General features: G+C 34.0%; 1 protein-coding gene and 1 long non-coding RNA gene across 11 annotated transcripts; one reads left to right on the forward strand and one right to left on the reverse strand.

Moving 5' to 3' along the window:
* Positions 1 to 222: 222 nt before the first annotated feature.
* LOC102581376 (uncharacterized) lies at positions 223 to 4143 on the forward strand. Of its 10 annotated transcripts, none has more exons than XR_368556.2 (9): positions 224 to 448; positions 657 to 811; positions 1340 to 1434; positions 1681 to 2096; positions 2683 to 2856; positions 3242 to 3312; positions 3408 to 3458; positions 3549 to 3666; positions 3758 to 4143. It is a non-coding gene; the product is annotated as an uncharacterized lncRNA (long non-coding RNA). The 10 variants fall into 10 exon arrangements; XR_001471727.1 differs by having other exon boundaries at positions 1681 to 1755; positions 1852 to 2096; positions 3242 to 3458; XR_001471728.1 differs by having other exon boundaries at positions 1681 to 1755; positions 1990 to 2096; positions 3242 to 3458.
* A 229-nt stretch (positions 4144 to 4372) lies between these two features.
* On the reverse strand, positions 4373 to 8583 carry LOC102582265 (protein spinster). The gene is made up of 4 exons (XM_006363075.2): positions 8130 to 8583; positions 5844 to 6467; positions 5563 to 5744; positions 4373 to 5456 (listed from the first exon to the last, which is right to left on the reverse strand). Exons 1-4 carry the CDS (start codon positions 8213 to 8215, stop codon positions 4858 to 4860), a joined length of 1491 nt encoding a protein of 496 aa, XP_006363137.1. The 5' UTR covers positions 8216 to 8583; the 3' UTR covers positions 4373 to 4857.
* Positions 8584 to 17016: the final 8433 nt, after the last annotated feature.

Genomic DNA, 17016 nt, shown 5'->3' on the forward strand with positions numbered 1-17016 from the left:
AAATAAGGACCTTTATAAATGATATCAAATTAAAATTTTAAGATACATATTGTTTTTAAAAATAAAATATATTAATTAATAAATATATGTTCTTAAATAATATTATTAAAAAAATTGATTTATATTTTAAAAAGAGTTGAGTCAATATTAGTTTTTACTTTTATTCCGTTTCCCCGTGTATAGAGGCTTTTCCAAACATGCCCTATAAATAGAGGTACTATCCTCCTTATTTCTAATTACAGAAAACCGGAACTTCATACGCTACTCTGCTGAAGTTCTACGCTACCGGCGCTTAACTCTCCGGTGACGATGTCCGATCAAAACTATGATGAACTTCATACGCTACCGGCGCTTAACTCTCCAGTGACGGCGATGTCCGATTAAAACTCTTATGAGCTTCATACGCTACTGCCAAGATTCGCTACTCTTATCTTGCTATTCTTCGAAGGTAAATTCCAGAACTTGGAATTCTTGATTTAAGAAAAAACCAAGAACTTGTGGTCTTTTTCAAGTTACTACATTGGTATTCTAAAATGCATATTTTAAGGAATCAAAGAAATTGAAGTTTTCAAGAATATATTGGCATTGCAAATATCAAGAAAATTCAAGAAATCCTTTTTTTTTTTTTAGAATAGAAAAATGAATTGTTTTTACAGCTTTTTAGGGATGTGGGGGAGCATTAAGGAGACTGCATCATTCTGCAGAAGCTATCTGGTCGGAGCTTACACGTCAATCATCCCATCAATCTTCCACCCCAGGTTGTGGTGAAGGTGTATTCTCTGATGTAAAGTAATGTTATCAAATTTCTTGGGTGACACTAATATGTAACTTAGATCAACTTGCCAATTTTATGATTTTGCCAGCTCGCTACTATGCTCTTGTTTGGTGCACATTTTTATATGCATATGGATTTTTCGTATGAAAAGAAAAAGGACCTTGCTTGTTTAATAACACTAGGTATGTAGAACAAATGACAAGTGAACCTTTGCACATTGAATGGAAAAAATGAGCTTGATCAATTAACCATGCTAGTGAAGCCTTGAAGATGATCATTTAGGTCTGATGAATTTATATTAGTATGGTGATGAGTTTTATAAACGTCCCAATCTTTACATTAGGATGCTTGACAGTAAATGCATTTCTGCAAGCTAATATATATTATCAATTAACAATATATGTATGAGGCAAGCATATATAGAAGATAATATCAACTCCGTGAATCAACAATTTGATAAATATTTGTATGATAATGAAAATGAATATGCAATATTAGTTAGGTCTCTTTCTGATATTATCTCAATCAAATATATTAGTTACTCCCACTACTTTCTATCTTCAGGCCAAGTGTGAAAATGAATCTTGTTAACAGTTGAAATAGCAAATTACAAGGTCAAGGGGAGTGCACAAGTACACGCGATAGGGAGTCAAAGGAAGGTAAACCATTCCTGCCATCTGTTCCTGACCTGAATAAGAGCTGAATTTTTTCAGTTATTTATTTTCATTTCTTTCACCCACTTTTCAAGATAATCTTAGACTGCATTCGTATTAATCATGATAGTATTAGAGATTACAATGTCTCTTTCTAAGTCTCCTAGGCGAGTCTCTTTCAGATTCCATCTTGGTTTTGTTCTGATCTTGTAATAGAACTCCATGCTTGACATTTTTTATTCACATTTTCAGAATCTGCACCAACAAAAACTCAAGAGTTTCTTATATTCTGAGACAAAATGGAGGGACCTCCCTCCAGAGATTACAGTTGAGTACCTTAGCTATATCTCGGATGTTTTAGCGCGACTTCTTCTCTATTTTGTTAAGATGATGGAATTTTACCTTTTCCAATATGAGATGTAGAGTGGTGCTGCAACCGGGAACATTACGAATCAGGATACTATACTCGATGTCACTTCTGGCGTCTCACACTTTTTTTGGTGATTAATTGGTGGTTCCTGATACCACTTTGAAATTGATCTAATGCATTTTGATGTGCAGAAAGTTCTGCTCAATTTATTATTTTACTTCATCATATGAGGCTGTACTTTCTTTTAAAGGATCTGGTGTCTCACGAAATGGACTGGTGTTGATGGGAGAAAGATATGGTAATGTTTTTGCAAAATGTTGGACTGACATCATCTTTTCTCTTGTATTCATGCTGCTGTACATAAGTTCTTTTGCCTGACAACTATGATATTCATAACTTGGAATGGTTGTTGTAGTCTCTAGGATTGCATGCATTACAAAACTGATTGGCTGTTTGACTGTATGTGTTCATTAGTGTCTTTTTACAGATGTTCTTATATTTACTATTTTTGTGGTTTTACTTGTAATTGGAAAAACTAGTATGTTGATGACTACTGTATGTAGAGTTGTTTTGATTATTTATTCTAGCTGAAGTTGAGTTTGGAACATAGAAAAACTAGTATGTTGATGACTACTGTATGTAGAGTTGTTTTGATTATCTATTCTAGCTGAAGTTGAGTTTGGAACATACATATTGGTGCTTAGGTACTTTTAGCCCAGCTTATGGAGACAGTATATGCTTCCTTTTTGTCTGTCCATTTTAACTATGGTTTCGTATGCTTGCTTTACACCAGCGACATCAAAATACAACCATTTTGATGATTTGCATGCTTTCCCAGCCATTCAAGAAATCTTTTTTAAAAAACTACGTTGTTATTCTTGCAGCGTGTGTTGAGGATGTTTAAGAATTTGTTTTTACCTTCTGAGTGAGATGGGGAGCATTAAGCGAATGCCTGAGGCTATTTGGAGCTCAATTCGGTCACAGGGGTTATCTTGTATTATTTCACAAGGGTTGTTAAGGAGTTGGTTTTCAGCAGCCTCGATGCTGGTGCCACCAAGGTACTAATTTACCCTTTCAAAGTTTCAATATTCCTTATGATTTTACTAGGTATTGAATGGAAAGATGTGGAGTTGTTCTTGAAGGCCTTACTCGCACAACTCTAAAAAAATTTAAGTAGTTTACTTATAAGAAGTTGTGATTTGTAGTATTTTGAATGAAGACACTCATTGGACAGATTTTCGTGATCGCCTTCACTGGCCATTTTCCCTTTACATGGGCTAGACTTTTTTGACTTCGGTTGTTTCTTAAAAATGGAAAATTGTGCCATGTAAGAGAATGAGGAATTATATGGTTCATCTATTCTGATTTTGTTAATGTTCTGAGGATCAGTAAAGATGGGCTGCTGAGAACATTATAGTTAAGTGACTTCGTGCTTTCATACAGTTTTAATCGTTTAGACTAATGCACCTGCAAATTTGTGTGTTGCTTCATGCTTGCACAAAAGGCATTGACTGGTGAGATTTTTCAATGAATTCTTGTGTTCCTTTGTTTGCTATTTCTGATGACGGAGGGCATATGCTTTATATGAAAGCTTCTGTTCTCTTTCCAGGTTCCATCAACCTATCCACGTGAACCACCAAAAGTCAAGTGCAAGACCAAGGTACAGCTGTTTTTACTTCTCTTCCACTTGTATATATTCTGACATGAACCAGAGAAAATAACTCTCATTAGCTTTCTGTGTGAGATGCAGGTATATATCATCCTAATATTGATTTGGAGGGTAATGTATGCCTCAATATACTTAGAGAAGATTGAAACCTGTTCTCAACATTAGCACAATTAGCTATGGATTGTATCTTCATTTCACGGTACATTATGGTTCTCTGCAACATCTTAGTTTGCCACATACATATGTATAATAAATATACAGTCACTTCATCCCGTTCTACACCTGTGCAGGAACCAAACCATGAGGATCCCCTTAATCTCGAGGCTGCTGTTGTGTTGGGAGATAATCCTGAGTTGTTTAAATCAAATGTGAAAAGGGCTATGCATGGTGTAACTGTTGTCAATATAAGCTTCACGCAATGCGTCGTGTAGCCTGTCCTCTGATGCTGGCAGTAGCGTTCCTGATCAGATGCTGTATCATTTTGAGGTTTGCTGGGTTGTATATGGTGTCCGCAAACTTGCAGTGCCATGTTATCTGAGTGTCTGATTTTCATGGAGTATAAATTTAGCTTTAAGTTCTTTGACGTGTATCCATTAATGGATATTTTAAAAATAAATATCACTATTTAGGTATTTGGAAAATATTGATCTCCTTTATACAGATTTTGGTCGAAGCAGATACCAATTAAGTGGGCAGGTTGGTTGCTTTGCATTCAAGTTGGAACTTGGAACTACTTCTCATCTCCTTCTAGAAAAAGAAATGAACTGTTATGTTGGCTGAACAGCATGTCATGAACACAAAGAAAACAGATGTAAAGGTTATATATAGATGAAAGATGCATTGCCTAAGAAGAAAACTTAACTAACAAATTCCGTTTAAGAGAGTGATATTGACAAGATGTCGTGTTTGAGCTTTTCGTTTATATCATAATCTTCAACTTCAATGTCAGTTATTGTACCAACATAAGAGGATGCTATGTTAAAGTTCCGTGGCTTTCTTCTTACTTCAAAAATGGCAGGATTTACAAGTACAATCATAGACAAACAGGCAAACCCTGTCCTCTCTCTATTCCAGTTTGCCAATGCCGAAGCAACTACTGCAATGTTGGAGTGCCTGATGCCTGGCAACAGCGTCTGCTTGTTTACATCTTTGAATTTTGAGTATGATCTGTTAGATGAGGTAAGTGTAATGGAGACTTAATCTGCTGTCCTAATGCAACCACCAAATGAAATATCTGCAAAATTAGAAGGGAACACTGTTGTTTTGGCCTACAGGCTACAGCAGTGCAGCAGCATTTCATCTAAGTGGTTCACAGAAGAAACTCCACATCCAAATGAGCCCAAAGATCCAAGAAGAATGAATAAACAAAGAAATGAAAAGCGTGGAATTGTCATATCATCTCTGTTTCTTTTGCAGCAGCAAGTCTTGCATTGTCACGGTCCTGCTTGAATGTCCAATACAAAGGGGTGTAAAACAAGCAACATAAACCAAAAGGCACGACCATCATTGAAAAGAGACCTTTCGACAGCGCTAAAGCCTCTCTTGCAGATCCTAATATCGGATCAACAGATTTGGCATCATAGCCATACATTTTCTCAGCCAGAATCCCTACAATTGGAGCAGCAAAAGAAGAAAATGAACCCTCAAACGCACGATCAAAAGCATAAATCATGGTGCGGTGCTTTGAAGGCACCACTTCTGCAAACATGGGACCATTTGTAGCAGTAGCACACCAGCTGATTGTGAGGCCCATTATGAATAAAGTCACAGCAAATGTGGAATAGCTGCTTACAGACGGGGGGATAATTCGAAGAAGGAACCATGAGAATGGGATGCCCATAAAAGAACTAAATTGAGCACACATGACACGTCCTGAATGAGGGTATATTCGAGACATTTTGTCTGCAACTACTCCACCGAAAAAGGATCCTAATGCGCATCCAGCAGCAAATAGACCGACAAGTGTGGCTGCACTATTATGATCAAAACCTGCATCAGAAGTTTATGATCACCGTTCATGCGGTTAACACTCAAACAAAATTTATATCAGCACAAGAAAACCCGACATGCTAATTCCTGAAAACCGGCCACTTACCGATTAATTCAAACCATAATGTAAAGAAAACAATGGCTGTCCAAGGTAGGGAACCAACTAGACCCTGCAAAACAATGAACTGAAACGTTTGGAGTTTGATGACAGTTTTCATGGCTGTCCAGGACTCCATCCAAATTGACATTGAATTGATATTTGAGTGTCCTTTCTCTATCAATTCATCCCTAGCATGAGAAAGGATAAAAATAATAACACCAAACAGTAGGAAACTCTCAACAGCACAGGAAATGGAACAACTGATGAACATATATACAAGCAACTACCTGTCAGAGTGTTCAGAAATATCACGCTGGCCACTGCTTTGCTTCCTTGGGTCAACGACAAAAGAGAAGACGAGAAATCCTATGAAACAACTCAAAGTTGCCATCACGATGAAGGAAAAGCGCCATCCTGGTATTCCCCAGTATTCATGACCAGCCATAACTGTAGCTATAGCTCCGCCTCCTATCCCACCCACAGTACCAATTAGATTAAGAAACCCAAATCCCATCCCTCTGACTTCATCCTTATAGCTATCAGCTATGAAGGACTGCAAAGCAGGTATCACAATTGCCAGACCGAAGCCATTTATAGCTCTCCAGAAGCCAACCTGCAGAAAATACTTGCTCGCACCCACTGCACCGGTTGATATGGCCCAGAAGAGGATACCAATTGCAAGAACTGTGGGACGGTCATAATTTAAAACTAAAATACCTGCCACTGGCGAAGCAATTCCCTGCACAAAGTTCCTTATGAATGTGAGAAACCCAAGATCGGATGGTCCTGCTGTAAAAGCTTCACTGACTTCTTTATAAACAGCTGGAAGGAGATTCTCATCAGCGCGCTCCATTATAGCGGCCATGTTGATGATGATTAGGGAAATAGAGATCCCAAAAATTGTCCTTGTTCTGTATCGGGACAATATATTAAAATCTAAAGTAGAAATGCTACACTAACACGTACTATCTTCTCCCAAAAATCAAATGAATTGAAATAGACGGAATTGTACTTTGTTGGGGCTAAACAGTTTTTCAAGTTGGATTGTAATCAGCATATATTAGGAACTGAAGCAAAGGGGATTGCATTTTCTGTGGCAGGAAATATCAGCTTGTTGTAAGATCAAAAATTTGATCAGCGGAAGGATAAGACATGAACAAAGTGACCAAAAAAATATTATTTTCTCGGAAAAAAAGACTTGAACAAAGTGCTTCTTGCAGTTGATTAATGTAATATTGTACAAGCCCTATCTGAAGTTAAATAAAACATGCAATAGAAACCGCAGCCTTCTAATTGTGAGTTGCAAGCTGCTATCAACATGACACAGGACAGCACTGCCTAATTGATCAAATATGGTGGCTATCAACATGTTCTCTGAAAAGTTGGAGTTTTCAGGAGGGTGCTGCTTTACCATGTGCTGACATTCAAACAAGAACGACAACTTCGACACGAAGTTAGAGAACATTCAAGCTAAAACCATTTTTCCAAGAAACAAGCAGGAAAATGTATCATAACTAAGTAGCGTGTCAAACTGAAATACAAATGAATGATTAATAAGAGGTCCAAATTCAAAGTTTCAGCTAGTATGAAGAGGATCTTACTTCAAAATGAGACTAATGATGCTTTCTATAACAGCACTCAAAGTGAATGTCGATTAATCCCATAAATTCCATCAAAGGAGCAGTTGCATTGACTACTAATTGACAAAACATCAAATCTTACTGTGCAGTACAACATGTTCTACCCGGAGGTGTGAAAGCTTATAACATTGAAGAAACAGGAAAGATACACGGTGACTAACTAAACGCTGAAATATGGGTTCCTCGCTCAAGGTAAATTATCTTCAGTTTAAAACTCAGAAGGTCTTACAATTTTACAAGTTTGTCAGAATTTCATAAATTAGATCCCTTTTTGTACTTAGGTCATTCATTTGCATCAACTTCAACTCAAATAGAGTTGAAACTTTACTTTTTGCAGGTAAACTGAAGTAAGAGATTTTCTTCCTCTCTTGCAAAGCCACTTTGTCTGCTAATCCCCATATCACTTGCTCTACTTACATACTGCCTCAGTTGTTAAACACTAATGTGTTAAATGTTTCCACTTGTAGAAACTAACTTCATCAACTCTAGACTTAAATGATCAATTAAAACTTATAACTTTTTTTCATTCGCACCCGATAACCTAGGAATCAATATTGGCATCTTACTTACAAAAACTATCAACTGGAATAGAGTGCCTCACTAACTGAGGCAAATCCTCTCATCTAAAACTTCCAATTCTTGATAGACCTCGTGGATAACATCCAAGGATTACTCTTTAACACCTAACAGGAAGCAACAACCTGAATGGAACAACTACTCTAATACTAATTGGAATAAATACTCCATGTATTCCATTTTATATAACACTCTTCCCCCTTTTAATATATTCCAAAAAGAATGATAGTATATCTTTCTATAGCCTTGTAAAGTCAACACCAAAAGCTGTATATAAATTGAAACAGAGGAAGTAGCAATGAATCCATAAAGAAAATAGTAGTAATAATTGAAGTTGCAATAAGAGTGAAATCTGACCTCATGGTGGAAAGGTGGCTGGGGAGCAGAGATTTAGGTCGAAAAACAGAAGAAGGTAATCTGGAAGCTCTAGCGCTTAACCCCATCAATCCCAAAGGAAAAAAGGTCAACCTTTTGCTGGCCCTTCTCCTTCTTGGGCACTAGCCATTCAACGTGGCTCTGTTTATTTGCTGCAAGATTCCATTTTTAAACAATCCCAGATGAAGATTTGAGATCTACTTACCATACAATACTCAAAATATACGTACATTCATCAAACGTAAAGAATATGTGATAAGATTCAGTACAATTTTTGTTATTATGAGTAAAAATCTGGAAAATAAGAAAGATGGAGGGATGTTTTGGTGGGTGAGTTTGGTAATAATGGATTAGAAGTGGTAACGGATCCACACATAATGCAAGCAAATCCTTAATTAAGACGGGAAATATTGGAGTCAAGGCCAGACGTGTAATAGACGTCTATTACTTATTTCACATTTGGGGCCTTCTATAACTGCACTGATTAAATGACATTTTAATAGACTATACACATTTTTAGTTAAAAGATTATAAAATTTGAAAATTATTTGGATTTAGTCAAGTTACAAGCCAAAAAAATGTATAAAAGGCCCACAAAGGTTAACCCCAAGGGCATTTTATGGCCTATAGGTTAACGAAGGATATTTTTATACCAATTTCAACACTTTAAGGATATTTTAGGTCATTTTCCGTTTATAATATTTTGTTGGGCCACGGACCATATTTTTCTAGTATATATATATATGTAGCCTAGACGATGTGGCACATCTATTTGGTCAGCTTTAATATTTATCTTTTTTCTCAATTTTAATTACATTTTTATATCTGTTATTAACCTATTAATTACTAAAAGTCTCGTCATAAATATAGCACCACAGCAACAATCAAATGCATTTGCAATAAAGCCATGTAACTGTTGTTTTGGTCTTAATCGGTCCACTAAGACAATTGGTATTTGTTTGGAATAAAAATTTAACTATACACAATTATCATTGAACAAATCTTTCATATTAAATTCCACATTTTAATATTATTAATTCAATAATTGTAACGTTAACATAATTGCATCATTAACAACAAAAGAAACAAATATACTTATAAATATTATTGAAGTTGCTATTGATTTCAAACATAGCCTTCAAAATAATGTGTCCTTCATATTTGATGCATCGTGCAGATCACTTTCTAATTTCTTAATCAAAGTCAAATGCCATATCTTGTAAATTTTGCATCTTCTTGATGCTGTTATTAATACCACTTATCTTATAAAAAATAAAAATAAATAATACATAGGGGGATAACAAATAAAATCTACTAAGCAAAGATTTTTTGTTTTCTGTATTTTGAAGATAAAGAAAGTATGCAATTATAATGTGATGCTTGGTGATGTTAAAAAATTGATGGATCATTCTTTTATTCAAGTGAGTACTACACATAATTGTTCTTCTTCTATACCAATTAATCTTTTGAATTACCGTAGTTAGAAAGTTTCATCTTATATCCTTCAATTCTTAGTTAGAGTTTTTGGATTGAAATTTTGATAATAAAATTAATCAGTAATAAAGAATAGTTTATTCAAAGTTGAACTACCTGATACAAGTTCGATAAATCCATCAAAATATAATTGATGACCTGTTCTGAACGAGAAAAATGGATATTATCTCTAATTGATTTTAATTTGGTAGCATTATTACATCGCAAATAGTGCAAAAGTAGCATTTCTAAATTCTAAAAAAAATGAGAGGCCACAATCAAAGCTCTACATAGGCTCCAACAATATCTGCATTGAGTAGGACTTTTGAGAGGTTATGATTCAATTTACATTCCTTCTGCATTTATATAATTTTTCGTGTTTTACATATGTATATTTTCAAAATTAAGTAGTATTACTTTTCTAGAGTATTCTTAAGATTGTGACAAAGACAAATTTGTTTTAATAAATAATTCTAAAATTTTCTTAATTTAATAAAATTTGATAAAGCTAAACGCAGATAAGATGACATGACACCTCTCTATGATATACATTTCTATTATTATATAAATCCTGCTTTAAATGTTTTTTTTCTTATTTTTTTGAATTTTCCCTTCATTTCTTCACATATAAAATATTAAATTTCCTCTTTTTCATCTATTAACACACCATTAAAGAGGACAATGAAAAGTTTAAACAAAAAATATTTTTATTGTTGTAATAGAAAATGAAAAATTATAATATATAGTTGTAAAGAACTTATTCCAATCAAATATTAAAATTAGGCATGAGGGGAGAGCACATATATGAAGAACAATATAGAATTGAAAAATTATTGCAACAAAAATTTACCGCCTCACATAAATTAAGAAAGCAAAAATATAATTTGTCTGTATAAATGAATTTATTAGAAATTAGAATATATACAATAGAAATTATTACAAAATCTAACAAAATATGTATTAAAACTTATTTCTTGAAGGAGCTCAACATACCGAAAAATCATGAGAATGACAGTCACTTCGAAGTGTGAGTTCTTTCTTTTTGCTCTTTTGATTTACAAAATATGAGGACTATTGAATATTAAAATGATATAAAGAGTTACTGAAAAAAATGCAAATTTATAATTATTATTTTTCAAAGTAGAGAGTAAATTTAGCGTGGTAATCGGGGAAAAATAAAGAGGTAGATATGACAAATTGCAAAATAAAAGAAAGAAGATATTGAATTAAGTGGAAGAAAATAAAACGAAAAAGGTAAGAGAAAAAGAAATCTAAAAATTTAAGTAAATAAAATAAACATAAAAAGGAAAGAAAATAAATATAGAATATTAAGTTACGCTTTTGTTTTACCTTTTTAATTTTATTTAAAGTAACTTAAATATGGAACTTTAAAGTTTATTTTATTAATTAACATATAAAAATGTATTTAGGCAGTTAGATGTATTACTATTTAAGTAAGGTAAGTATAGTATTTGTAATCTAACAAGCAATTAAGTTACTAGTTATTATAACCATAAAAAAAATAGTATTATTCTGTTCACTTTTATTAATTTATATCATTAAAAAAAATTATTTAATATATTATGATGGAGATATTTGTGATTAGGCAAAGAGAGATGGGCCGAATAATAAAATCTACTTAAAAGTACTAACATTTTCTAGGTAGAAATTCAAATTGTATAAGGCTAAATTCTCAAACTGTCGAGTGTGGTATATTCATGAATTGATAAAGCAAACTCTCAATTATGTTTTAAGTAGATTTTATTATCCGGCCCATCTCTCTTTGCCTAATCACAAATATTTGAGTCAATTCCCTAAATAGTCATCCAAGTTTAGGGAATTGCCTTGAAATATCATTTATGTTTCATTTAACACCAAAATATCACTCAACTATCACTAGTTTCCTCCAAATATACTTGACACTCCAAAAAAACCACTCTCTCCTGGTTGGCATGACATGTCATTAAAGTCTTTTTTTAATAATAAACCTATTTAATCATTAAACTCATTTAACTAAAATAATGATCATATTATTTTTTTAAAGATATATTAGTTTATTAAGAATAAATTGTAACACATCAGAATTTTTTTCGAACTGAGACTTGAACCATCCTTCGTTGTGAGTAGGATTTTACCGAGGAGATTAAAAATTTCTTAAGTGTTAAGGTCACTAGATGTAGCACCTTGAGTTCCAAGAAGAACTAGAGAGAATTCATTGAAGTCATTCCTAAGTTCCTTTAAGTTTTGGGTCAACTTCAAACGACCATAACATTCAGTACAAAATGAGTAAGGTGGGCTAAAAGTTACCCAATGAAAGGTCTTTGAATTATCTTTCTAACGCCACCAAGTTTGCTAAGTTTCGAGTTCGGATGAGTGAGATATGCTCTTTTGAAGTCAGGTTGTCCAGTTAAGGAAAGTTACTCGAAAATAGTAAGGGGTGTTTTGGTCTTTTCCTTATCCAATCAGATTTAATTCATTTTTAGTAATGTTTTAGGGGTCTAATCCTATTAGGTTCAGTTTTATAATCCTAATATAGGCCTAGAGTTTTAGTTGAGAGTTCAAGAAGAGAAAAGAGGAGAGGATTAAAGCGTTCGTCAAGATTCTTGCGTTTTGTTGCGGATTTTCGCCATGGGTTTAATCCCTAAGAGGTATGTAAGCTTCCATAGTGTTGGGTTTGTTCACCCACACGCCAATCATGTTATTTTCAGCGCAATTTCACTCTTAAAGTTGAAAGATTAGAGTTCTTGATAGGTGTTCTTGACGTTCATTCTAAATCTTGTTTTGTTGAGGTTTTGATGATTTCTAGAGATTAAAGTGAGTTTTTAAAAGGCTTTATTGAGTAGATTAGAGTGTACTTATGTTAAGTAATTGAATCCAAGTGATTGTGAAGAAACCGTTCGATTCTAGGCGAGATATGGTGAGAAAACGAGCAAAGAAATTCGTCGGATTTTCTGGGTTGGGGCTTGGCATGTCACGCCAGCCAGTGCGCCCCAAATAAGGTTCTGAATTTTAGGGGCTGGCGCCCCGCGACACTCAGAGCGCCAGGGTCGTCTGCCCCATCCAGTTTACAATCGGTTGCTCCGTTTGAGTCATTTCGAAAGGTACCTTCACTCATTTTCGATTCTAACTACTTTAAGCTACTTCTAAACACATAGAAATCATTCATAACATGATCATAACCTTGAATTCATAATTCAAATTCAAGGTAGAGTTAAGAGTTAAGTTTGAGAATTCTTTCAAACATTCTAAGGAAGTCAATTTGAGGAGCCTTCTACAACTTCTAGTAACTTCTTTCAAGACTCGAGCAAGTGAGTATGAGGATGAAGAGAATGTATTCATGAGTCTACCTTGTCATCATGAAATCCTCCATATCATGAACCAAAACTCTTGAATTAATAATTCACATTCAAGAGAGAGTTAAGAGTAGAGTTCAAGAAAGCCTTTGAGTTCAATTGTGAATCCTTTGAGATCCATTATTGATTTGAACTAAGTTTTGAGTAAGTAAGTAAGAGAATGAGAAGAGTAGTATACATGAGTTCCATGTAGTTATGTAGACCTTCGAGTCGAGTCGTTCATGACCATAAATTATGTATGGACTCCATAAATTGAGTATCATTGAGAGGAATAGTATCTTCAAGTTCTAAGTCTTAAGTTTTGAGTTCCTAATTCCCTTTGAGATTATATTTCTAATCATGGGAATATTACATGTTACCTATGAAGTCCTTGAGTTGAATTGTTCATGCCCATAATTTCGCATGAACCCAATAAGTCGAATAGTCTTGAGATGTAAAGTATCTTTGAGTCCTTGAGTTGAGTAGTTCATGCCCATAATCCCGCATGAACCATATGAGTTAAACATTCTTGAAATGAGTAGTATCATTAAAGTTCTTGAGTTCTATCTATGGTTATTGAAAACCTTGCATTGAGTCGTTCACGACCATAATTCGACATGAACCATATTTTAAGAAGTTATTTACAAACGTTTTAACTTTGTTTTAAGATTTAAGCTTTGAGTTGAGTAAAGAGTACGAGTAAAGTTCATTCTTCAAAGATTATACGGGAACTAAGTATTCCCAAGAGTTAAAAATGTTTTCACATTTAAGCAAGAAAGGAAACACTGATTTTCAAGAGAGCTTTTAAGCTAAGTTTTGAATAATTATCTCAAACTAAAGAAATTTTTTTGTTTTAAAAACATATGAGCTAAGTATATTTTTGGGAGTAGTATTGAGCACCGATATAGGGATGCGAGTTCATAATAACTCAAGCCTTCATAAACCATGCAGTCATCATGGGTAGATATGGTCATACTTTTTAGATGATTCCTTAGTGTTTTTTAGCATAGACTAGTGGATCCACTTAGTTAAAGAGGTCTATATGATGGCAACTGTTTTATTTAAAAATATATTTGGATTGGTTTTCGCTCTACTCTAGGTTGACTAGAATTGGCTTAGAAATGACGGTTACCCGAGTCGGACAAACAACGGGGTGAAGTCTAATAAACGACGTTGGATGACCACAAGCCAACTATTCGTTTATCACTTCCAAAGAGTTCAACTTGTATTTTATCTAAAGGACAGCCGTGGTAAGCCACGTAACTGCCTTTTTTCCTAATGCAAACTATTTGCCGTTTGGCGGAATCGGGTGCCATGAATGCCACAGTTAATATAAAATACGATAATTTAAACACATAAACAATTAAACACATAGCCAAATAAACTAATCTTATGGTTAGAACCATTCAAATCCCCAGCAGAGTCGCCATTCTGTTTTATTTGAAAAAAAATAATTGGACTGATTTTAGAGTCGCCACTTAATTTTTTAAAGAAAAAATCAAGAAAAATGTCATTTTCAAAAGACTAAACAGAAAATCTCATGAAAACTTAGAAGGGGTTCGGGGTTCATATTAGTGTTCTAGGAAGGGTTTTAAAGCACCTAGAACACCCGCTAATGCGGTTATCCGACGATTAATTATTTGGCTAAAATAATTTTAACTTAGCTCGAATTGCAAAAGTGAACTACTTCATAGTTGAGATCTATTTTAATAGAAAAAAAAATAAAATGAAATATTATCTAAGTGAAGTATTTCATTAACTTATTTTTTTATTTTTTTAAGTAAGGTGAAAGATGAGTAATTTAGTTAAGTAATTAATTCAAAATGGGTGTCTTTCGGGGATTTGAATATCTTCGACCTTAAGACTAACGACAAATATTTAACAAATAAATAAACATAATAAAAATGAATAGGAAAGAAACTCGGGCCCAAATCCGATTTTTCTGTTCATCTGGGCCGGTATCTAGGCCCTTTTCATCTTGGGCATTCAGGTTGCACCTGTCCTAAATTAAAAAAATAATTATCCTCTCTTTGGGGCCTAAGGCCCAATTTTTCACCTGTCCTAAAATTCTAATAGAATAATAACAAAATTAAATAACAAGAGCTTATGACCCAAAAACAACAAAATACAATTAAAATATAAAATAAATGAATACAAAAGTGGACATTTTGCCCAGTCTTTCGATTCCCGACTTCTTGCACATCCTTTCTGCTTCGGGACCTGTTCGTCGATTTTAGTGGTTGGCTAACTCGAATGAAGGAGTTTGAGTCTTTACGACCCTTTCGAAATGTGGGGATAAAGTGAGTTCTTGGCGAACTCGGGCAGATTTTACATGGAAACACAAAATGGGAAGTAGTAAGTTAGAATCAAATAAAATAGGATTTATATGCTACCATATTGTAAAATTTACATACTTCCACATTCTAAGATTTATCTACTATCATATTTTAATAGTTATCTACTACCATAATCTAATGTTTATCTACTATCATATTCTAGTGTTTATACGATAAAAGATAATGTGCCACCAAGGGCCATAAATCCATACACGAATGACACCTCAAAATGAATAAAATAAGAAAATAATAATAATAAGAAAATAATAATAAAAATTAGCACTCAGCAAGTAACTTGAAGTGTAGAGGGAGCATGCTAATAAAACAATTAATCATATTTTAACAACAATCAAAACCATCTGCTCAAAAAGAAAAAAAAAACTAATAATTTTATAAACTAAAAAAAAAGAAAAAAAAAAACAAGCTGAATTTTAGTTTGAACAAAGCCATGACAAAATGACGAGATCAAATTGCTTAATTTCAACATGAGATGCGTGGGACATCATGACACACACATGAGGGGATGATACCAAATAAAATTCATACTTCGAACAGAATTAAATTCCAGCATAAAAGAAAAGTAAATAAATAATAATAATAAAAATAAAAATAAGAATATGTAAGAAAATAAAAAATAAAAATTCATGCTTCAACTCGGAAACATAGATAGTTCGGACTGAAACTGGAATAACATAAAGATGCAAATTCGATTTAAACCAGTCATATTAAGCAACAAGCCGACAAAGACATTCAAGAAATAGACAAGATCAAACGATTAGAACCGACATGCGACTACACCTCCTACACTAACCATTTTTAGTTGATTTGAGGACTCAACTTACACAAATAGCTACATTTAACAGTAAATAAGCTAAACCCAACATACCCAATGCTTAAACACTATATAAATGGAGAAACACAGAGCCAACGATATTAAACAATAAAGTTAGAAGAAGGAACAATGAACATGACTCAGAAGCAGCCCAGCGACATCAACATTAGATGCAAATCTACATGTTCGACTTGGTCAAGTAATTGCGTCATACAAGAGAAAATATATCATATCGAAACATCAACAAACCAATAATGACTAGCAACAAATAGTCACACAATAAGACTTTTCCGACATAAGAATTTATCACTTTTTCAACAGAAGAATAGGCAAGGAAGATATTATGATGGAAGATGCATTACTTTCTTATGTGCAGCGAAACAGGGGCAGTAACGAGCTAGCCACGAAGACGGTTCCACCACCAAAGCGAGATTACTAGGACTCCTATGAACGAAGCAAGGGAACCACACTATGATCACACTAATCTATTCTTTGTTTCGAATGTGTTTCGTATGTATTTTTGTTGTTCTTGCTTAAGTCGCTATAATTATTCTTTACTCTCAAAAAAAATTCTCCCATTTCTTTTTTCTTCTCTTGCCAAATGAGAAGAAGAGACATATATATGGCCATTCTAGGATTTACGATTTTTTTGGGGGTAAAGGAGAAATTTTTTTGACGAGGAGCAACTGAGTTCGGTATCAAATTTTCTCCAAGATCCTCGAAAATCTGAACGAGGCAGCAGGGCTGTTGCGAGTCGGTGATGGCAGACGCTTGCTTCTCCGGGGATTCCGCCGAATTGTTGCTGCTGCTTTGACTTTTTAACTGCTGAAGAAGAAGGAGAACGTGGGCGGGGTCATTTAGTTACTGCTGTACGTATGTATGAGTGTTTGGAATTA

Source organism: Solanum tuberosum, unplaced genomic scaffold (assembly GCF_000226075.1).
Source record: "Solanum tuberosum cultivar DM 1-3 516 R44 unplaced genomic scaffold, SolTub_3.0 scf00423, whole genome shotgun sequence".
NCBI lineage: Eukaryota > Viridiplantae > Streptophyta > Magnoliopsida > Solanales > Solanaceae > Solanum > Solanum tuberosum.